Genomic DNA, 22,514 nt, shown 5'->3' with positions numbered 1-22,514 from the left:
CACGCTAAAGAGTTCACAAAACCCCAACTCCACAGAGAAGCTGGGCGTGACTGCACACAGTTGTTGCTAGCCCAGTGAGCTCCCTGCCGTAGCTTAGCACGCTCCTTCCCCCTCCACAGCCTGGCACGCTCCCTTCCTAGGCAACACTAGACCCACGTAGTAAAGGTGGTAAATAATCAGCCTCCAGCCCCCTCTACCTTGGGATGGCACTGCTCTGGGGCAGCTGCCGCCCTATAAGGCAGCAAGAGCCCCTTAGAGTGACCTTCAGGTCTGAGCAGCTGCAGGACCCTTATCTACTACTTGGGCAGCAGCCATAAATCCTAGTCCACCAAGATGCAGCGCCTGGCCCACACCTCCACACCGGGGTCTTGGCCTCCTGGCCCCTCCCAGACCTCCCAGGTTAACAGGTCACCCCAGACAATAGCCGGTGCTGCTTCTCACGTCTCCCTGTGGAAGGGGTCTTGCTGCCCCTTTCCCAGCAAGAAGCCTCTCTTTGTTCTCTGAACCTGGATGTCTGCTTGTTTTCTGGCAAAGTCTAATAAACTCTCACACTTGTCATCCTAACTAGGGTGGGAAGCTGAAATAGGAGGATTGTGGTTCAGCCAGAGCAGCAAACCCAACCCGTCTCAGAAAGAGCCAGAGCAGTGGGGGGCTGGAGACTCGCATTCTAAACTCAGCTCCTCACCAGGCTGAGCTCTGAGGGTCCCGGTTGGAAGCCTGCTGGACGAGGGAGTCTGTGATGCTCGTCTCTCCAGTGAACCCCAAAAAGCAGACGTGGAGCCCAGGAGCCCAGCCCCAGACCTCTTCTGAGCCCCCATCTAGCTTAGCTTTTCAACCTTGATTCAGAGCCAGGCGCAGGCCTGCAGGGCACCTTCTCCACGCCGGCCGCCAGGGAGCGTGCGCAGCACCTGCGCTGCCCCCCCCCCCCCCCCCAGCCCGGCCTCGGCACCCTGCCACCCCGCGCCTCTGCCGGTCCCATCAGGCTCCTGTCTGGTCACTGTCCAGCCACGGCTGGGAATGGGGCCAGGGGCTCCTCCCGCGGAGAACCTGCTGTCACCTCTGGCTCCAGGAAGGAGAGACGCCTGCTGCTTTAAGCCTCAGGACACGAACACCCCTTTCCTTTGTTATTTTATCTTACGTTATTTATTACTTTTTCTTTCTGGCTGGTACTGGGGCTTGAACTCAGGGCCTGGGCGCTATCCTGGGCGTTATCTATCACTCAAGGCGGGCACTCTACCTCTTGAGCTGCACCTCTACTTCCAGGTTTTTTGCTGGTTCATTGGAGATAAGAGCCTCAGGAACTTTCCCACCTGGGCTGGCTTAGAACTGTGATCCTCCGATCAGCCTCCTGACAGCGGGAGCCACTGCACCCGGCAGTGTGTACCCCTTAAGTGCGTTATGCAGTTTGTGGGGTAGATCTTGGAAGAATCAACCCCTGCGGAAGGACAGGGGGGCACGCCCACCCTGGGGGGGGGGGCTGCATCCAGCAGGGCTGGTGTGGAGGGACCACGGGGCACCGGGCACCGCTCCAGGGAGGGAGCCCCACTGCAGGGGGCTTTGCTTCTCCACACTATAGCTCCTTTGTGCTGTTCTGTTCTGGGGAAAGTGCTGGGTGGGGTTTGAATTCAGAGCTGCTCATGTTACCAGGCAGGTGCGCTACCATTTACAGCACACCTCCAGTCCCCTTTGGGAGGTTTTTGTTGAGGTCCCATGTGGCTGCCATGGCGGGGAATCCACTCTGGGAAGTTCCCAAGGACTCAGCAGCCCTCAGGGGGCAGAGGCCACAGGCAGGTTTGGGTGACATTGCGAAACCCTGTCCCAAGGGAGGAAAGAACCTGGGCACTGTCCAGCCTCCGTCCAGCAGGACAGCCCCGAGGGACAGGGCGGGGGCAGAGAAGACGGGCAGGAGACAGGCAAACCCTGGGGTTAGTGAAGGAAGGCCTTCAGTTCCTTTTCTTTAAGCCTTACACTCCTCATAACCCGCACTGTTTAGTAAAAATGAAAAAAAATCATTTCATGAAAAACCTCTGTCTTTGTCTCTGTCTCTCCTCCCTCCCTCCCTCCCTCCCTTCCTCCCTCCCTCCACCCCCTCTCTCTCTCCCTCTCTCTCCCTCTCCCTCCCCCCTCTCTCTCCCTCTCTCTCTCTCTCTCCCTCTCTCTCTCCCAGTCACTCTCTCCCTCTCTCTCTCCCAGTCACTCTCTCCCTCTCTCTCCCTCTCTCTCTCTCCCTCTCTCCCTCTCTCTCTCTCTTTCTCTCTGTCTCTCTCTCTCTGGCCTTGTCCACTTGCCCAAATAATTAGAGAACTCAGGAATAAGCAAAGATAACTTAAAGAATGACACTGATCTTGGAAAAAAACACACACACACACAAAAAGGCAGTGTTGGGAAGGAGGTGTCTGTGGAGGACAAGCGTCCCGAAGGCATCTGGCAGCGTCCAGCTTTGCATGAAGCGCCGTCTAGACACCTGTGTGCTAAGGACCCAAATGTCGTCCGCAGGCCAACCTTGAAATCTGTGGGCCCAACTGATAAAACTGTGTGACAGCATAAGGGATTCAATGTTTAGATGTACCAGAATAAAGGTGAACACCCACTCCAAGGTAAATGTAAGCCAAACTCATGACCCACTTTGTGGTGTGTGTGTGTGTGTGTGTGTGTGTATGACCACCAGGGCTTGAACTCAAGACCTAGTGTGCTTTTGCTTGGCTTTTTGCACAAGTCTGGTACTCTGCTGCTTGAGCCACACCTCTCCAGATTCTGGCTTTCGGATGGTTAATCAGAGACAACAGTCTGTCAGGCTTGTCTGTCTGGGCTGGCTTTGAACCTTGATCTTCAGATCTCAGCTTCCTGAGTAGCTAGGATTATAGATGTGAGCCATGGGTCCAGGCTTCTTGCAGCTCACCTGTCACCCTGGGTGGGTAGCCACAGGGGGACTGGACTCGGGGCGCCTCCTCCTCCTGTGCACATCCCCAGGGATGGCCAGCTCCAGGAGTCCAAGGGGTGGCAGGATTTGCCTGGGTGATGTCCCATGGGAGCCAAGGTTAAATAAATGGCATGGGGGTTGGCGGGGGGGTGGCGGGGGCGGTGGGGGGTGGCGGGGGGCGTCAGGGGCCATGAGGGGGGGTGGCGGGGGTGTTGGGGGCCATGAGGGGGGACAGGGGGCAGATTAGTGTCCTGGTTTGAATTCTCTCTGGCTCCATTTCAACCTCATCCTTCCTCCTCCCCACGCGATGAGGGACAGGAGACATCTGTAAATCATAGAGCTCTCACAAGAAAACCAAGTAGGTCACAACCTGAACTTTCCATGAAGGTGTGGTAGCACAGGCCTATAATCCCAGACACTCAGCTGGGGGTGGGGGAGGGTAGAAGGATTGCAGCCCTGAGCAACACACTACCAAAACATAAAGAATGGAGGGAGAGAGGGAGGGAGGAAGGGAGGAAGGAAGGAGGGAGGAGGGAGGCAGGCAGGGAGGCAGGATTTAAGGCAGCCCAGCTGGGTCTCACTGGAGGACCGGGTCACCTCCCCCTCCGGTCTGGATCTTTCCACTCAGACTCCGAGGGGGCCCGCGGACCAGCCGTGTGTGGGACATCCCTTGCAGCCCGCTGGGCAGCGGCCTGGATGGACGAGATTGGCATCCAGCATTGAAAGCAGCTGGAGGCTGGGGGCCAGACTCCCAGGACCTGCCACTGCTGGCCTCAACACGCCCCCATCGGGTCCATCCACCCCAGAAACGGCCTTCCATGGATCACGGCTCACAGAGCCAGGCTCAGGGTGACTGGGCGGGGTGTCACTGTGGCACCCTAACCCCATGTTTCTCCTCCCTAAGGCAGGGGGTGCCGTGGATCGTCTTCTGCAGTTCCTGCAGGACAGAGGGAGGTGTGGGGGGCCGCGGGGGGGGGGGCTGGCTCCAGGCCAGGCTGGTGGGAGTGACCCGGACTCCCCATACCCCCACAGGACGGCAGTGCTGAGCAGGCAGAGGCTGGAGGCGGGACCCCGAGGCGCCCAGACTCCCAGACTCCCAGATAAGGACACACAAATGTCTACGCTGGACTTCATTCCAGACAAGGACAAACCAGTTTTGTCTTGCTGCCCCTGCCCCTGGGCCCCGCCCCTCTCCCTTCCCAGGCCCCTTGGCCTTGGCGCGCCCCTGATCTGGGAGCCCAGTGCCTGGCATGGAAGGTGGCGGTGGGCAGGGCCAGGAGGCATGGGTGAGGTTCAGGTTGTAAGCCCAGTCACCTGCAGCCGCGTCCACGCATGCGTGAGTGGGAGCCGTGGCTCCTGGAAGGCGGCTCTCGTTCAAGCTCAGCTCAGGAGCTGGCTGACACTGTCAGGAGTGGGAACAGCACTGAAATCTGACCATGGGCACGGGTTCGCCTCCCTGGGCGCCAGCCCTTCCCAACACTAAGGGAATGAGGTCCTGCTCCTCGGCGGGCCCTGCACTCCACTGGAAGCCCCCTGAGTTCCGACTTCCTGGCTCCTCTGGCCACATGGGGGACCCTGTACCTTGATCTCACACCCAACCCCTCAGCAAAGACCTGTTGATTCAGCCTTCAAAATCCACCCATAAGCCCAGCGCTGGAGGCTCACGTCTGTAATCCTAGCCACTCAGGAGGCTGAGATCTGAGGATCAGATGAGTGTTCAAAGCCAACCCAGGCATGGAAGGCCATGAGACTCTTATCTCTAACTACCAAAAAGCTGGAAGTGGAGCTATGGCTCAAGTGGCTCAAAGCGCCAGCCTTGAGGCATAGAGCTCAGGGACAGCACCCAGGACTTGAGTTCAAGGCTTAGTACTGATAAACACACACACACAATTCACCATGAGCCTTCATCCCTGTAGTCCGCCCAGGGATGGCCTGCTCCAGACCACGCCATGGCTCTGTCTACAGTGAACTTGACACCTTGGCAGAGACTTCTGTATTCTATGTATGCCAATTAAAGTATTCCTTTATCCATTCATGACACAGATGAGCACATGCTCTTTGTGGTAGATGGGAGCCTTGGGGGCAGAAGCTGTTCCTGGCATGATGCCACCCCAGCCTCGCAAGAAGAAAGCCGACCTGCAGAGAGGGCCGGGCAGTGCCCCGTGAGAGTCAGATCCAGGGCTCAGTGGCTTACAGTCCTGTCAGGATGGCTCAACCCACGGCCCTCGGTCGCAGTGGGGCACTGCCCAGGGGGTGTGCTCTGCAGGAAATGTCAGTGTGGGGTGTGTGTGGTTTACAATGATGTGGGCATCATAGGAAGGTGTGTGTACCCTGAAGCTGGAGTTGTGGGTTTCTTTTCTCCTCTGCCCTCCCCTGCCCCCCCTCCCCTCTCCTCTCCTGTTTGTTTCTTTCTTTCTCCTTTGTGTCTCTTTCTTTCCTTTTTTTGTGTGTGCTATCACTAAGGCATGAACTCAAGGTCTCTTGCTCTTGCTTAGCTTTTCTGCTCAAGCCCGGTGCCCTACCACTTGAGCCACAGCTCCAGTTCCAGTGTTTTTGCTATTACATGGAGGTAAGAATCTCTTGGATTTATCTGCCCAAGCTGTTTTGAAGCTCGATCCTCAGATCTCAGCCTCCTGAATAGCTGGGATCACAGGGAAGAGCCACAGGCCCTGGCAGAGGGGCTATGGGTTCCTTGCTCGGCTTCTGGTCTGCCTGAGTGTTTTCAGTGATGGATCTCAAAGCTTCCAGGGCACCTGGGAGGACCTCCACCATGACAGCATTCCTCACCACGTCGCTGACTTCTAAAGAAAGACTTTTTTTTTTAATAGAAACTTACGGGGTCAGGCCTCTGTGGTACTTGAAGAAACATTCCAGGGTCAGGAATTTCCCCCAGTCAGAGGAGGCCCGAGAGGGGCTGAACGCCGCTTAACCTTTCCCAGCCTTTGACTTCCTGCTCTCCGGGCAGTGCAGGCTCGTTCCATGCAGGCCAGGGTTCAGACAGGAGATCTGATGTCTCCAGTCAGGTGGACGGCTCAAAACCTCAGAAGGTGCCTAATCTAAGAGCGAAAACATGTTTTAAAAACCAAAGCATGTGTGGGATTGATTACACAGCGGCTTGGCTATGGCAGGAAGCAGCAGGGAGCATCCTTTGTTTGAGGTGCTGGGGATGGAACCCAGGCCTCCATCTTGCTAGGCCAGTGTTCTGTCAGGAGCCACAGCCCAGCCTGAGGTCCTGACACCGGGCTGCCCCCCCATCCCCCTCCAGTCCTGACACCGGCCTGGCCCCCCCGCCCCCCCCCCCCCCAGCACACTGGCCACAGACAGTCATGTCTCCTGGATGTCTGTCTCTTGAGGACATGCCAAGCAGGTCCGCCGGCTTTGAAGGGAGTCCTGTTTAGGAAGCCAAGCTTTTGGTTTTTTTTGAGCTCTTAAAGTTAACACTTCTCCGCCAGCATTCTCTTCATATTTGGGCAAAAGGAGAGATGGGAGGACTTTTTGTTTGTTTTTCTCATAAGAAATAGCAAAAGCCAGCAGGTTTCTGGACCTCGTCTCTCTCACGAGTGATTCTAGTCTGAGGCTAGAGTCCTGATTGCCCGGCTCACCTCTGATAAGGCTCGGGCTTGCAAACGTCATAAAACAAGAAATGTAAGTTCATTAAAATTCTTGGAGGAAAACCCCACCTCTGTTCAGGAGCTCATATTTTGGGGGCATTTTCTGGGCCCAAGATAAACATCTCATCCTCTACTCTGTACATCAGAGCTGCCCAGGGATCAAACCTGGGCCCTGTTTTACAGAGGGGAAACTGAGGACCAGAGAGCCCAGAATTCTCCTTCTGACTTTTTTTTTGGGGGGTCCAGTCGTGGGGCCTGAACTCTGGGCCTGGGCGCTGTCCCTCAGCGCTCTACCACTTGAGCCACAGCACCACTTTCGGCTTTTTTCTTTTTGCTTATGTGGTGCTGAGGAATGGAACCCAGGGCCTCAGGCATGCAAGGCAAGTGCTCTACCACTGAGCCACCCTCCCAGCCCTCCTCCTGATTTTTTTTAAGTTTTGGGTTGTAGGGTTTGAACTCAGTCCTGGCGCTATCCCTAAGCTTCTTTAGCTCAAGGCTAGCAACTCTACCACTCTGGGCCACAGCTCCACTTCTGGTTTTCTGCAGATAAGGGTCTCTCATTGACTTTCCTTCCAGGGCTGGCTTCGAACCATGATCCTCAGAGTAGCTAGGATCCTCCTGAGTAGCTAGGATTACAGGCATGAGCCACTGGCGCCCAGCTCCTAACTTTTTTTTTTTTTTAATAGTGCTGGCAGAGCCTCTTGAATGCTAATCAAGCGCTCTAGTCCTGAGTTTCACACTTAGCCCCAATAAGTCTTAGAAGTTACATGTGTGCCAGGTGTAGCCGCTTGTGCTACAGTTGTAGCTACTCGTGGGGATGAATACTTCCTTACTTCCTTACGTTCTGGCTCCTTTGGATTTGTCCTATCAGCTCCTCTACAGGACCCTGGGGTCAAGGTTACCCATGCTCTTTGCAACTGTGTGTGGATGTGGTGGAGAGGAGCAAATATTGGCCCTTTTTGTGGTGAAAGGTGTAAAAAAAAAAAAAGTTATTTTTTTCCATATGAAATTAATTAAGCAAAAGCTCCAAATCTCCCTTGTTCTACAGTGAGAACCTGGGTCTCAACACCCTCCGGCCACCGCACACCAGTTACTCAGAACTGCTGCCATCCCCACTGCCGCCAGTCAGCTTGGGGGGGTTGGGGTCTGATGCCAGGGAGTCAGGCAAACACCATTCTGTTCCCTGGGGTAGTTATTTTTATTATTATTTCCTGCAAGTGGCTATGTCAGCCATACCAGATTTGTTGGGTTTCCCTTTTAGTTTTTGCCCATCTTCATTGACTTATTTCTGTCTTACATGTCAAAAGGATTTAAGGTGTGTCTGAAGATGTGCACAGATCCTGATGCTGGGAAGAGCTACTGAGGATCATCTAGGTCAGCTGAGCACTGAGTCACGTGTGTGTGTGTGTGTGTGTGTATAGAACTCAGGGTCTCCTTCCTACTGGATGAGCATGTGTGTGCATGTGTGTGTGCATGCATGCATGTGTATATAGAGAACTCAGGGTCTCCTTCCTACTAGATGAGCATGTGTGTGCATGTGTGTGCGCGTGTGTGCGTGTGTGCATGTGTGTGTGCATGCATGTGTGTATATAGAACTCTTCCTACTGGATGAGCATGTGTGTGTGCATGTGTACATGTATGTGTGTGCGTGTGTGTGTGCATGTGTGCGTGTGGGTGGCTGGAACTCAGGGTCTCCTTCCTGCTGGACCGCCGTCCGCCCTGGACCGCGCCCCCCCCCCCCCGCGCCTCCCTCAGCCCCCCCCTCTGGCCCCCCTTCCCCCCCTCTTTCCCCCCTCTGCCCCCCCCTCCGCGCTCTGAGGCCTCGTCCACCCCTGCGAGGCCGGCCGGGCCGGGTCACAGGGCCCCGGGGCTCCCGGGGGCCCTGCGGCCTGGGGAGCGCCCCCTCCCCGCACCCCGGCCAGCGCGGGGTCGCCGGGCCCCGGCCCTGCCCGCGCTCAGTGGGCACGCCACCGCCCCCTGCTGTTCCGAGTGGGAACCGTCTCCTCAAGCCGCGCTCAGCCCAGAAGGCGCCTGCGCAGTGGGCGCCGAGGCGGGCGCGGGGAGAACGGGGCGGGACTTGCGGCCGGGCACACGGAGCAGGGGGCGGGGCCTGGGCCCGAGTGGCATGCAAATAGCCCGCGAGAAGGCCGACGATTGGCCGGCGCGGGTAAGGGGCGGGGCCCGCCGAGGGCCCCGGGTGGGCAGGTGCCGGGAGCTGGCTCGGGCCGGGCCAGACCGCGCTCCCGCGGACGGTCCCGGGAGATGCCGCTGCTCTGGGCCCTGCTGGCGCTCGGCTGCCTGCGGTGCAGTTCCAGTAAGAGGGGGCGGAGGCCGGGGTGCCCAGCCGAGCCGCCTGGAGCGGCCCCCGGGAGGCCTCAGCGGAGCCTGACCGGCCACGGCACCGCTGGCCACCCCCGCACCCCGGTTGCTGGGATTGTGGTTACTTTTCATGTCCCGTGCCGGCCCTGGGGCTTGAACTCAGGCCTGGGCGCCGCCCCGGAGCTCTTTCGCTCAAGGCTGGTGCTCCACCATTTGGGCCACAGCGCCACTTCTGGCTTTTTGGGTGGTTCGTTGGAGATCCGAATCTCACGGGCGTTCCCGCCCGGCTGCTCTGGACGGTGGTCCTCAGCGCGCAGCCTCCCGAGGGGCTAGGATGACAGGCGTGAGCCCTGCGCCTGGCTCAGATACGGTCAGACCAGCGGTAGCCAACACTTATGAGCTTCCTCTGGTGGGAATGGGGTGGCGAGAAGAAGGCCTGTGTCTAACGATGTGTATTGTGGGGTGCGCGAGTGCACGTGTGCGTGATAACGTGTGTGTATCGGGGTGCCATGGGTCAGCTCCCCCCCTCCCCTCAGCTGTGCACCTCCAGCCTCAACTGGCCAGTGTGACCTTCGCCACCAACAACCCTACCCTCACCACCGTGGCCTTGGAGAAGCCTCTGTGTGTGTTTGACAGCTTGGAGCCACTCACCGGGGACTATGAGGTCTACCTCTACGCCATGGCCGACTCAGGTAGGAACGCTTTCTTCTGGAATGGTCTGTGTCCACTGAGAGAGGCAGGCGGCAGGGAGAGGTGTGCTCTCTCCCTGTAGTGAGCTGAGCTCTGCCAACGGGGTGTGTGTGTGTGTGTGTGTGTGTGTGTGTGTGTGTGTGTGTGTGAAGGGGTCGCTGGGGTTCCAGACATCGGGCCTGGCATCCACGCTAGAGTGGGAAGTAACTGGCAATTGCCAAGCGCTGAGTACTCCGGGGGCCAGGGGCTGGGCACCCACAGGAAGCACACAGTAAGAATGCAAGCTGCGGGTGTGAGGGCAGGCGTGTGGAGGAATTCTCTAGTGCTCCCAGAGCTGGAGAACAAATCCAGGGCTCTAGAGTCCTCAGGCTCAAGTCCTTCCAGAAGCTTCCAAGATGGTTCAGGATTGGCTGAGGTGAAGCCAAGCATGGGGACCTGCCCCCTCTGGTCCCTCAGCCCTTCACTCGGAGGAAGTGGGGGTTCCAAGGGAAGGAACCCAAGGGCACCCTCTTCTGCTCATTTCTAATCCTTTATTCTTTCAGCAGACAATTGCCCACCTGTGCCCAAATCTGTCGCTTTTTCTGTCATTTCACAGAAAAGTAGTAGGATGAGTTGCCTGGTAGCACCCCACTAGTAAGGAAGAGACCCGGCATAGCTCCAGAGCCCAGAACAGGGCTGAGGCAGAGGGAAGGGCTTGGGGGTGTTTGCTGAGTGACTTTGTGAGTGCCCAGGATCCTGGCCCCCTGCTCTGCCTCCGGAGGCGCCCAGGATCCTCAGCCCCTGCTCTGCCTCCGCAGCCAGCTCCGGCAACGCCTCTGTGCAGGACGACACCAAGGTGCCACTGAGCTCCACGTTTCGGCAAACGCGGGGAGGGAGGACAGGCCCCTACAAAGCTGCGGCCTTTGACCTGACCCCGTGCAGTGACCTGCCCAGTCTGGATGCCATCGGGGATGTGACCCAGGCCTCAGAGATCCTCAGTGCCTATCTGGTCAGGGTGGGCGACAATGGGACCTGTCTGTGGGACCCCAACTTCCGGGGTCTCTGCAACCCACCGCTGTCAGCAGCCACGGCGTACAGGTGGGTGCGGCACGGGTGTGGAGGGAGCTGGCCTCAGCCTGGGCCCTGGAAGAGCCAGGGGGAGGGGCGACAGCCAGCTTCGGGGCTGGGACCATCCCACGTCTCGGGCAGGGCTGGTTTCCTAGGCAACAGTGGTGCCTGGAGCTTGAGCTCAAAGCAGCCCTGCAGTCAGCATCCTGAGATTCATGATTTTTGGGTCACACTGCTCCTCATAAAGGATGCACATCTGGAGAAGTCACACACCCTAACCCTCCAGATCTGTTCTTTCTTCAGAGATAAGGTCTCACTACACAGCAAGGCTAGCCTAGAGCTCCCTACGTGGCCTACGCTGGCCTCAAATTTCCTAGCTGAACGCCGGTGGCTCACGCCTGTAGTCCTGGCTACTTAGGAGGCTGAGATCTGAAGATCAAAGCCAGCTTGGGCAGGAAAGGCCAAGTGACTCTCCTATCTCAAATTAACCACCAAAAAAGCTGGAGGTGGAGATATGGCTCAAAGTGGTAGAGCCCTAGTCTTGAGTACTAAAAGCTAAAGGACAGACCCTAGTCCCTGAGTTCAAGTCTCAGGACCGACACTCACACAGTTCACACACACACACATACACACACACACACACACAGAGTTCCCATCCTCTTGCCTCAACCTCCTGAGTGCTGGGATCATACCATCACACCTGGTTTATATGTCAGTGTGTGTGTGTGTGTGTGTGTGTGTGTGTGTGTGTGTGTGTGTGTGTGGTGTGGAAACCCAAGACCAATGTATGCCCTTCCACTGAATTACTTCCCAACCCCCTAGGGTCTTTTTAAAATTTTAAGTCTTAGTAAACTATAAGTTATAGACAACTCAGTCTTCAAACTAACCTTTTTGTTTTTGTGCTAGTACTAGGTTTTATTAGCTCAGGGCCTCAGCGTATTACTTAGCATTTTCATTCAAAGCTAGCACTCTACCACTTGAGAGCCACACCTCCACTTCTGGCTTTTTGGCGGTTAATTAGAGATAAGAGTCTCTTGGAGCCGGGCGCTAGTGACTCATGCCTGCAATTCTAGCTACTCAGGAGACTAAGATCTGAGGATTGTAAGATCTGAGGATTGTGGTTCAAAGCCAGCCTAGGCAAGAAAGTCCGTGAGACTCTGAAGAGCTGAGGGACAGTGTCCAGGCCTGGAGTTCAAGCCCACGACCAGGAAAAAAAAAAAAAAAAAAAGAGTCTCTTGGATCTGTCTACTGAAGCGGCTTCAAGCCATGATTCCCGTCTCAGCCGCCTAAGATGAGCCATTGGCCCATCCGTCATTGTAAGCTGTTCTTGCAGGAGGTTTTAGGGGCTATGGCTGGTTTTCCTCTCTCACCTACTGCTTTCCTGTTGAACAACACTTGTTTGTTTGTTTTTTTGGTCAGTTGTGGGGCCTGAACTCTGGGCCTGGGCGCTGTCCTTCAGCTCTTCAGCTCAAGGCTAGCGCTCTACCACTTGAGCCACAGTGCCACTTCTGGCTTTTTCTGTTTATGTGGTGCTAAGGAATCAAACCCAGGGCCTCATGCATACAAGGCAAGCACTCTACCACTGAGCCACCTTCCCAGCCCCTGAACAACACTTGTTTGTAGATTCTTGCCCCTAATTGTAGCTTTGACCCAGGACAGTGGGGCTGGTGATGGCTATGGCTCCTTCGCGACCCCAGGGACCAGGCGTGCGTGGAATAGCAGAAGGCAGAGCTGCCATGACAGCCTGTGAGTCCACACCTAGAGGTGAGACACGTGTGTCCATAAGATGAGCAGGGGGCTCCCAGAAGGACCGCCTAGAACCGCTGCCCAACCGCGAGGCTTCCCAGAGGAGGCCCAGCCACGCTGGAGAAGGAGCCAGAGGGTAGTATGTGGCCACATCCAGCGTCCTTCTGCTGTCTGGAGGCCACTTAACAGCTGCCTCCTGGAGCTCCCCGTTCCTGACCCTCTGTGGTTCTTCTCCCCCTACTGCCTGATCAAGGTGGATGGATGGATGCATGAGTACATGGATGGATGGATTGGTAGATGGATGGATGAGTGGATGGTTGGATGGATGAATGGATGGATGGTTGGGTGGATGGATGGATGGGAGTCTTGTTCTGCCTTCTTCCAGGTTCAAGTATGTCCTGGTCAACATGTCCACAGGCTTGGTAGAGGACCAGACTCTGTGGTCGGATCCCATCTACACCAACCGGCGTAAGTGATAGCGGTGAGCTCACAGGAGCCCAGGGGACCCAGGCGGGCCGGGCCAGGCATAGACTAGCTGTCCTTGAGGTACGGCCACTGGCCCAGTGCGTACAACGCCTTTTGGAATAGCTTCATTGCCCAGTGCCGGTGGCTCATGCTGCCATCCCAGCTACTCAGCAGAGTGAGATCCGAGAAATCACAGGCAAAGCCAGCCTAGGCAAAAAAGTCCCTCAGACTTTCTATCTCTAACCACCACAAACCTAGAAGTGGAGCTGTGGCTCAAGTGGTAGAGTACCAGCCTTGAGCAAATAAAGGCAAGCAAAAGCAAGTGGCCCTGAGTATGGGCGTGCGTGCACACACACACACACGCACACACACACACACACACACACACACACACACACACGAGATTCACTCGAATTCTCCGCTCCTGCCTTCCTTCACTGGCCCTGGCTTTGCTTAACTGTTTACAATATGTAATCATCCATGTCGCAGAAGGCAGGAGCCGGTTTATACCTGAGCACTGCCAAAAAGGAAAGAGGCCTGAACACACAGGAGAGAGTCCGAGCGAACAAGCCTGAGGGGAGAGGAGCTGCGGGTTCCCTCCCGCGTCTTAGGCAGCCATCCCGGGAGGCGGCGGCAGCGCTGGCTGCGGGTAACCAGCCCGCGGTCCTCTGCAGCCAGCTCCTGTCTGGGCATCGACACGTGGCCAGGCCGGCGTAGCGGGGGTATGATCGTCATCACGTCCATCCTGGGCTCCCTGCCCTTCTTCCTGCTCGTGGGCTTTGCCGGTGCCATCATCCTCAGCTTCGTGTGAGTGCCCGCCAGCGGGCAGGGCCGGGTACAGGGCTGCGGGGACGGGCCAGACTGTAGGACAGACTCAGTGTCTGGGTCACTAGGCAGAGCAGGGGTGGGGGCAGGAGCCGGCCCCCCTCGGGGGTGGATCTGGAGAAAGGAAACTGAGTTGGGGGCCTGGGCCGTGTCCTTTCCCGGGCGGGCAGGGCTCAGCTCCCGCCCTGCGGGAAGATGGGCCTTTTGGACCTCAGCTCTTGGGGTGGGGATTCCGCTCGGTGGCAGAGCGCATACATCCCATGCAGAAGGCTCTGGGTTTGACCTGAAGCATTGCAACCAGAGGAGACACCTCCGTGCGACTTGGGACAGGGGACAGGGCGCCCAGCTGGTCCTCGGCTCCCGGTGCTGGAAAGCGGACAGTACACTAAACCTCACAGCGGCCACGGTCACGGGGAGCTTTCTCCATAAAGCCCTCAGCTCCATTTTCCAAGTCTTTCAATGCACCTAGTTGCAGTTCATGTAGGGAAACTGAGGCCGGTGCCAAGGTCACCGTCTGGAGTCAGAGCCCAGGGCTGGGGCTCAAACCTAGGTTTCCTGGCTCCATGGACCAGGAAAGATGGAGTGGAGCGCGGTGAGAAGGGGGATGGGGGGGAGCCCCAGGGGCTGTGAGGGCTGAGGGGGGCTGTGAGGGCTGAGGGGGGCTGTGAGGGCTGAGGGGGGCTGTGAGGGCTGAGGGGGGCTGTGAGGGCTGTGAGGGCTGAGGGGGGCTGTGAGGGCTGAGGGGGGCTGTGAGGGCTGAGGGGGGCTGTGAGGGCTGAGGGGGGGCTGTGAGGGCTGAGGGGGGCTGTGAGGGCTGAGGGGGGCTGTGAGGGCTGAGGGGGGCTGTGAGGGCTGAGGGGGGCTGTGAGGGCTGAGGGGGGCTGTGAGGGCTGAGGGGGGGCTGAGGGGGGCTGTGAGGGCTGAGGGGGGCTGTGAGGGCTGAGGGGGGCTGTGAGGGCTGAGGGGGGCTGTGAGGGCTGTGAGGGCTGAGGGGGGCTGTGAGGGCTGAGGGGGGCTGTGAGGGCTGAGGGGGGCTGAGGGGGGCTGTGAGGGCTGAGGGGGGCTGTGAGGGCTGAGGGGGGCTGTGAGGGCTGAGGGGGGGCTGAGGGGGGCTGTGAGGGCTGAGGGGGGCTGTGAAGGCTGAGGGGGGCTGTGAGGGCTGGGAGGGCTGAGGGGGGCTGTGAAGGCTGAGTGGGGGGGGGCGAGGGGGTAGAGTTGCTTCTCCAAGCAGGTGAAATGGACTGCCGGGTAGGGAAAGGTGGGGTCAGCTGGGAGCTGGGGCGTGGGTCCTTTAGAAAAGGCCAGGGAAGGTGCCATCATCGCCACGCCCACTGCCTGAGCCTGTGAGCTGTCAGGTGGCGGGGACGTGTCCCCCCTCCCTTCCTGCTTGATCTCTCGCCGCCGCCCCCCTCCTCCTAGGTCTCCCCTTCATCTCCCCACCTTCCCTTCCTGCTTGGCTGGACCCCGGCCCTCCCTCGGGACGGGGCTCGCCACCTCCTCCCCCAGGAAGCCCTCCTGGGACTCAGCTTGGCCTGGAGCAGCCTCAGTGGTAAACGTCGCTCCTGCTCTGTCTCCCAGACTGCCTTGGTGCTTTGGGGACTTGTGGCCATGAGCCGGCCGCTCCACTCACACTGAAAACAGAAGCAAGTGTTCACTCGCGTAGTCCCAAAGGTTGACAGGCTTCATTGCCAGGAATGAGCGCTCGGCGCACCCCTGTGACGCAGTGCTGTAGTGCCCGCGCTTGCCCTGCTCTGCCCTAATTGTGGCTCTCTCTACCTTTGGCCAGGGACATGGGCGGTTCTGCTGGGGAGACCGCGCACGACTCTCAGATCACCCAGGAGGCCGTCCCCAAGTCCCTGGGGACCTCGGAGCCTTCCTACCCATCTGTGAACCGGGGACCACCTCTGGACAGGGCCGAGGTGTACTCCAGCAAGCTCCCAGACTGAAGCCCGCCTGGCCTCGCCCCTCCCGGCTGGCCTGGCCCCGGCAACCTGCCCAGAAGGCGCCGAGCAGGCCGGGTTGGTCCTACTGCAGGAAAACACTTCATAAAACCTTCCCAAGAAAACCAGTTCAGTTGTAATGTGCAGCGTGGATGGCGAATAGGAACGAAGGAGCTGTTCGTGTTCTCGGGGAGGGGTGGACGATCTCTCTGGAGGCTGTGGAGGTGAAGCTGGGCACCAGTGGCTCACACCTGTCATCCTAGCTACACAGGAGGCTGCTGTCTGAGGATCGTGGTTCAAAGCCAGCCCGGGCAGACAACTTCCAGAGTCTCATATGTCCGACTAAGTAGCAAGAAGCTAGAAGTGGAGGTATGGCTGAAGTGGTAGGGCACCTGCCTTGAGTGGAAAAAGCTAAGGAGAATGCCTAGGCCCTAAGTCCTAGTGCAGAGATCGGGCCTCGGGATGAGCCTAGGCCCTCAGGGTGACATCATAGCGAATGGGATCCAGTCCTTACAGCAAAGACCGCAGAGGAGACAGAGCCCTCCCGGTCTCTCGTGACCTCTGCAGCCTCAGAGTGGCAGGGGTGGGGTGGGGTAGGAAGTGGGGGGACCCTCATCAGAACCCCCCTGTGCCACACTTCCACTTTCCAGACCGTGGGAGGTAAATCTGTTTTTCGTTTGTTTTGTATGCAGGTTTAAACTCAGGTCTCGCATTTACTGGGCAGGTCCTCTTACTGTGGAGCTGTGCCTCTGATACGGTTTGCTTCTAGCCTGGGCCTGCTCTGCCTGTGTCAGACTTCCAGTGGGAGTTAGGAGAGTGGGTGTGCACCCTCATGCCCAGCTCTCTGTTGAGATGAGCTCTTGGTGAGCTCTAACGCCCAGGCTGGCCTCAAATGACCATCCTCCCAACCTCGGCCTCTCAACTGCTAGGATTACAAGCATGAGCCACCAGCGGCTCTCTTTTCTCCGCGCTGGATGCCTGCCGCTCTTTGTTAGGGCATCCTGACGTGGGCAGAGGGTGCTTTGAAGGGAGGCAGAGCAGGAAAGGCACGAGTGAAGCCGTGGGAAGAGCGGCCTAAAGTCAGGCAGCAGGAGAGAGAGCAGGGGCAGCGCAGGCAGGGGCAGCACACATCAGCCAGAGGGGCAGCGTCCCTGGGTGGAGAAGAGGGCACTGGCCCCCAAAGTCCCCTGGGCTGGATCCTCGAGACTTCTCAGGCCTGGGCAGAGATTCCCCTGGCCTCTGTCTCTGTGCTACCACCCCCGCCCCGCCCCGCCCCGCCCCCAAGAGAGAGGACCACCTCTCAGCTCCCAGCCTTCCCCTGGCTGAGCCTCCAGCTGGGCCTGACCAGGCCAGAGCTGCTTGGAGTCCTGTCCTTGGTACAGCTCTGTTTCATGACATGCCTGTGTTTACTTTGTATTTGTGGTGAAGTTCACCTAACACATAATTGCCATTCTTTCCGTTTTCTGGAGACAGGGTCATGCCTCATAGCCCACACTGCCCTGGAAGCTCCCACCTCCCACGGGCTGGTATTAGGTGTATGCGCACCTGTACCCAGGCTTTTCTATGTCTTCTCCGATTCTAGGGCCTGGGCGTGCAGGACGCAGAGGTGGTGGCAAGGGGAATACTAGTTCCAGGTCAGCCTGGGCCGCACGGTGAGATCAGGTCTGAAAAGCAAGCAAGCTGGGGGCCAGTGGTTCACGCCTGTCACCCCAGCTACTCAGGAGGCTGAGAGCTGAGGATCACCGATGAAAGTCAGCCCAGGCAGGAAAGCCTGTGGGACGCTTATCTCTAGTGAACCACCAGAAAACTGGAAGTGGTGCTGTGGCTCAAAGTGGTAGAGCGCTCGCCTTGAGTGAAAAAGCTCAGGGACAGTGTCCAGACCCAGAGTTCAAGCCCCAGGACAATTAAAGAAAAAGACACACACAAAAAAGACCCCAAACAAAAAACCAGCAAACAAATAAGCAAATCAATTATGCTGGGGATTAAGCCTAGGGCTCAAGGATAAGAGGCCAGCACCCTACCACTGAGCTATACACTTAGCCCCAGATTAACATTTTTGTGTGAGTGTGTGCAGATCCTGGCGCTTGAAGTCAGGGCCTGCATAGTCCCTGAGCTTTGGTGCTCAAGACTAGTGCTCTACCACTTTAGCCACACCTCCATTTCTAGCTTGGTGGTGGTTAACTGGAGTCTCATGGACTTCCCTGCCTGGGCTGGATTTGAACCACAATTCTCAGATTGCTGAGTAGCTAGGATTGCAGGTATGAGCCACCAGCTCCAGGATCCCAAATCGACCATTTTATATGGTACAGTTCAATGGCATTTAGTCAATGCAGCATACGTGCAAACACCACTCTATCCAGCTCTGAAATGTTCCTACCACCTCACGCCTAGTGAGCCCTCGCCCAGCTCTCCTCTCCCGCCCCTGACAACCACATAGATGTACCTGTTCTGCAGTTGCGTATACAGGAGGTCAGACAGCACCTGGTCCCCTGTACATGCTTCTTCCACTTGGCTTCCTGTCATCGATTCCCCTCACTTCCTTTGTCTTTTCCCTTCCCTCCCTCCTTCGTTCCTTGCTTCCTTCCTTCTCCCAGCCAGCCCCAGCCTCATGTTTTCAAGTACAGTCACATTTTTTTTTTTTTTTTTTTTGTCGGTCGTGGGGCTTGAACTCTGGGCCTGGGCGCTGTCCCTCAGCTCTTCAGCTCAACGCGAGCGCTCTACCACTTGAGCTACAGCGCCACTTCCGGTTTTCTGTTGGTTTATTGGAGATAGGAGTCTCACGGTCTCTCCTGCCCGGGCTGGCTTTGAACCGCGATCCTCAGATCTCAGCCTCCTGAGTAGCTAGGATTACAGGCGTGAGCCACCAGCGCCCGGCTAGTACAGTCACATTTTATATTGGGATCAGGGCTTCTTTCCTTTTCATAGTAGAGCAATATCCCATTACATGGAGGGACCACATTTTCTCATGTACACCTCCATGTTTTGGCTAGTATGAACAGTGCTGCTGTGGACATTTGTGTACACATCTGTCTCAGCCTCTTTAGCTACCGGCCTTCGAGGTGGAGCTTCGAGGTCACAGGGAAATTCTGTTTAATTTCTGAGGGCCGCTGCTCGCAGCAGCTGCCGCTTTCCGTTGAGCTGTGTTGAGCTCACTTATCCTAGAGCCCAGTGGTTGTTCTGGGGACACCCCAAGCCTGATCCACGGATTTGTACCCCTGAGTGTGTGTGTGTGTGTGCATCTTTCCAGACTGAAAAACAAGACCCTTAGCAGGGTTGGAAAAGTTCTGAGCTACCGATGTTTCACACAGGAACAGGGACAGCAGCTGGAAAGGAGCGGGCAAGGCAAGGTTTGACCTCTGCAGCAGGGGTGGTTCTGATAAAACGCCAAATGAGCAAGCACAGGAAAACAGGTTACAGTCCTTTCTTTGGGCCGATCAGAACTTAGGTCCACAATCTTGTGTGACTGGCTAGCTTGGTTGAACAGTCCGGGCGACCGACCCAAACCAGGCAGCAGGCCAAAGCAGCCGGCGTGACAGAGCAGATTCACGTCCCCACAGCTCACCATCGTTTGGGTGCTTGCTGGGCTCCTGTTCGGGCGGGCCTGGCTAGTCAAGGCTCCAGGGACCGGCAAGGGCTAGCCGCTCTCAGACCTCGCACACACCCCGCAAAGGGACCCAGTTGCTGGAACACCGATGAGCAAACGTGTCAGCACCAGGAGTCAGTGAGCAAAAGCACCATCTCTCCAGCCGTGAACTCACGGCCTGGACTCAGGTGGCAAGTCTCCACTTCCCCAAGGGAGTTGAGCCCCCTCTTCCATCCCAGCCAAGGCTGCTGGTCCTGTGACTACAGTGTGCCTCTCAAAAGCCAGGCAGGGCTGATGAAGACCCTGGAGTGGGCGCCTTCTCTGACGGCCTCAGTTTCATTTGTAACATGGGGGTCATGAATGGATCCCACCTGCCCTGCGATCAGGAAGGGAAGTGGACCTTTCCCTCCCGCACACCACTCTTTTATTTATTTATTTTTTTGTCAGTCGTGGGGCTTGAACTCTGGGTCTGGGCTCTGCCCTCAGCTCTTCAGCTCAAGGCTAGCACTCTACCACTTGAGCCACAGTGCCACTTCCAGTTTTCTGGTGGTTTAGTGGAGATCAGAGTCTCCCAGACTTTCTTGCCTGGGCTGGCTTTGAACCGTGAGCCTCAGACCTCAGCCTCCTGAGTAGCTAGGATGACAGGCATGAGCCACAGTGCCACTTCTGGTTTTCTGGTGGTTTAGTGGAGATCAGAGTCTCCCAGACTTTCCTGCCTGGGCTGGCTTTGAACGGCAAGCTTCAGACCTCAGCCTCCTGAGTAGCTAGGCTGACAGGCCTGAGCTACCAATGTCTCACCCTCATACCCTGTTGCTTGGCCTGTCGGCGCTCAAAGCTGGCACTCTACCTCTTGAACCAGAGCTCCATGTACAGCTTTGTGCTTGTGAAATGGAGTCCCATGAACTTTTCTCCTGGGCTGGTTTTGAATTATGATTCTCAGATCTCAACTTCCTGAGTAGTTAGGTTTACAGCAGTGAGCCACCAGCTACTGGCTGGGTCATTATTTCAATTCTGCTTCTGGAGAAGGGGAGCGATCTGATCTGACCCCAGATTCCTCCTGTTCTGGGGTGCAGCCTGGTCACTGTAAGTAATCATCCTTCCATCAGTGCAGGTGATCGACCCCAAGGTGACTATTATTTTGTTAGGGGTATTTTCTGCCCTTTGATATAAAGACGTGACTGATGAGCCCTGTCTTTCCTGGAACTCAGCGGGATTGCAAAGTGACTGGGGAGAAGGCTCAGAGCAAAGAGAAATAGAAAAGGAGGCAGAGCGGTCAGGCTCTTCTCTCGCTTTTAGAGAAGTTGTGGGCCCAGGAGGAAGTCCGGGCTTTCCAGCAGAAGCTGTTTAAGGACTTGTTACAAACACATTTTCAATGGACTGGAAGTGGGGCGTTTCTAGGGTGAGCCTTTCGGGTTTGGGTCCTTACGAAGATACCCGCGGTCCAGCCCGCAGGACTGAGGCCGGTCAGCGGGGAAGTGTTCATTACGGACCCCGTTTCCTCTGAGTCTTGTGCCCCCCTCCCAGAAGGGTCACCGGCGCTGTCTATTTAACATTTTTCCTTGAAAGGCTGGATGCCTGAAAGAATGTTCCACTTGAGGTTTGCTTTATGTATCCTCATTCCTTATGGCCCGCGGCTACCTATCGGCTACCTATCACCGGTCAGCTTTTAAAAACAGGATGTCTAGCTTATTATTCTTGAGCTGTGAGAACTCTATATATTTCTAGATTTAGCTCTTTGGCAAGTCGTGCTTTGCATTTCTCTTAGGGTAAGCTTTGCTTTTTATCAGCACTGATACTGCCTGCTCCCCCGCCCTCCCCCCACCCCCCCTCGCTCCGCCATTGGTCAGCTCCTCAGGGGCTGGGCTGGTTTCCTGCGGGGGAGGGGGTCTCAGGGCCCACACAGAGGCCATTCTGCCCACTTGTTCAGTGCCCTACTGTCCTAGCCCCTCCCTCTCCCCAGTCCCCGTATCTGGGTGGCTGGGGAGACCTGTGGTGACCTTCCAGCAGAGCTGGAAGCAGAGCTGACAGCAGAGAGATTTTCCCAAGGTCCCCTCTACCATCAAAGCCCTGCTGTTAGCTCCCTCCCTCTCCACCACTGCCCAGCGCTGGCTTCACAGCCCTGCCAGCCTGCCTAGGGGCAGGGAGGAGTTTCTGCAGGAGCTGCTTGGGAGGAGACTGGCTCTAAAACACTTAGCTGCTTTTTCATGGATATTTACAGCCCCACATTAAATGAGCCAAAGTGCGAGGTTTTGTGGTGCTTTCTCTTTCATCTATGCAGGCTGTGGCCTGGGGGTGGGAGATTGGTGTAATTCTGTCCTGAACCACGCTTAGGGACCCCTAGGTGTTGTGATGGGGGTCGGGTGTCTGGCAAGAAAATAACTTTCTCTTCGGGAGAGTAGTGTCTTGTGGCTCTTAGTGCAGAGTCCTCCTTCCCTCCCTCCCTCCTTTTTGGTCAGTACTGAGGCTGCAATGTAGGACTACACACACTCACTTGACTTTTTCCACTCAAGGATGGCACTCTACTGCCTGGCCTACAGCTCTACTTTTGGCTTCTAGGATTTGTCTGCCTGGTCTGGCTTAGAACGTCGATCCTCAGATCTCAGCTTCCTAAGTAGCTAAGGCTACAGGTGAGAGCCACCATCCCCCAGATCCTCCCACTTCTCTTAAAATTGTTCTTAGTGATGACGGACGGTGCCTTCTTCCCAGGGTGGTTGTGAGGCCTTGAAGGAGCCCAGGCAGCCCAGGCAGAAGAGGCCTTTACATTAAAAGGCCTTCATTCCTCTGTTGTAGTTTTTTGGTCTGTCTCCTCCTCCCCCAATTTACTGGATGGTGAAATTTCTAAAACCAGCCTTTTTTGTTGTTGTTGGTTGTGGGGCTTGAACTCTGGGCCTGGGCGCTGTCCCTTAGCTCTTCAGTTCAAGGCTAGTGCTCTACAACTAGAGCCACAGTGTCATTTCTGGTTTTCAGGTGGATAATTGGAGATAAAGAGTTTCAGGGACTTTCCTGCCCTAGGCTGGCTTTGAATCATGATCCTCAGATCTCAGCCTCCTGAGTAGCTAGGATGACAGGCATGAACCACCCCGCTGGGCTTAAAACCAGCTTAAGGTCCCAAAATGCAGAACTTTGACTTTGAGTTGGGGAGGGTTGGAGGGGAGGGGGCAGGTTTATTCAGGTGGACTGGGGGCGGGCGGGGGGGGGGGGGGGTAGGTTTATTGGGAGGGCTGGCAGGGAGGGTGGATAGCTTATTGGGTGGGCTGGGGGAGGGCAGGGGGCAGGTTTATTGGGTGGCTGGGGGAGGGCAGGGGCAGGGTTATTGGGTGGCTGGGCAAGGGCAGGGGGCACGGTTATTGGGCCGGCTGGGGGTGCCG

At 56.8% G+C, this 22,514-nt stretch overlaps 1 protein-coding gene across 2 annotated transcripts; it reads left to right on the top strand.

The window, feature by feature from the left end:
* Positions 1 to 8,762: 8,762 nt before the first annotated feature.
* Positions 8,763 to 15,691, top strand: Upk3a (uroplakin 3A). 2 transcript variants are annotated; one of them, XM_042672721.1, is made up of 6 exons: positions 8,763 to 8,845; positions 9,387 to 9,542; positions 10,338 to 10,617; positions 12,719 to 12,801; positions 13,473 to 13,605; positions 15,410 to 15,691. In XM_042672721.1, the coding sequence occupies exons 1-6, from the start codon at positions 8,794 to 8,796 to the stop codon at positions 15,567 to 15,569; spliced, it is 864 nt and encodes a 287-aa protein (XP_042528655.1). In that variant the 5' UTR covers positions 8,763 to 8,793; the 3' UTR covers positions 15,570 to 15,691. The 2 variants fall into 2 exon arrangements, with proteins under 2 accessions (XP_042528655.1, XP_042528654.1); XM_042672720.1 differs by lacking the exon at positions 8,763 to 8,845 and having other exon boundaries at positions 9,201 to 9,542.
* Positions 15,692 to 22,514: the final 6,823 nt, after the last annotated feature.

The sequence above is a fragment of the Dipodomys spectabilis genome, unplaced genomic scaffold (assembly GCF_019054845.1).
Source record: "Dipodomys spectabilis isolate Male_0828 unplaced genomic scaffold, ASM1905484v1 ptg000763l, whole genome shotgun sequence".
Classification (NCBI taxonomy): domain Eukaryota; kingdom Metazoa; phylum Chordata; class Mammalia; order Rodentia; family Heteromyidae; genus Dipodomys; species Dipodomys spectabilis.
The sequence above is the reverse complement of the archived record's forward strand: the minus strand, read 5'-3'. Positions and strand labels throughout refer to the sequence as shown.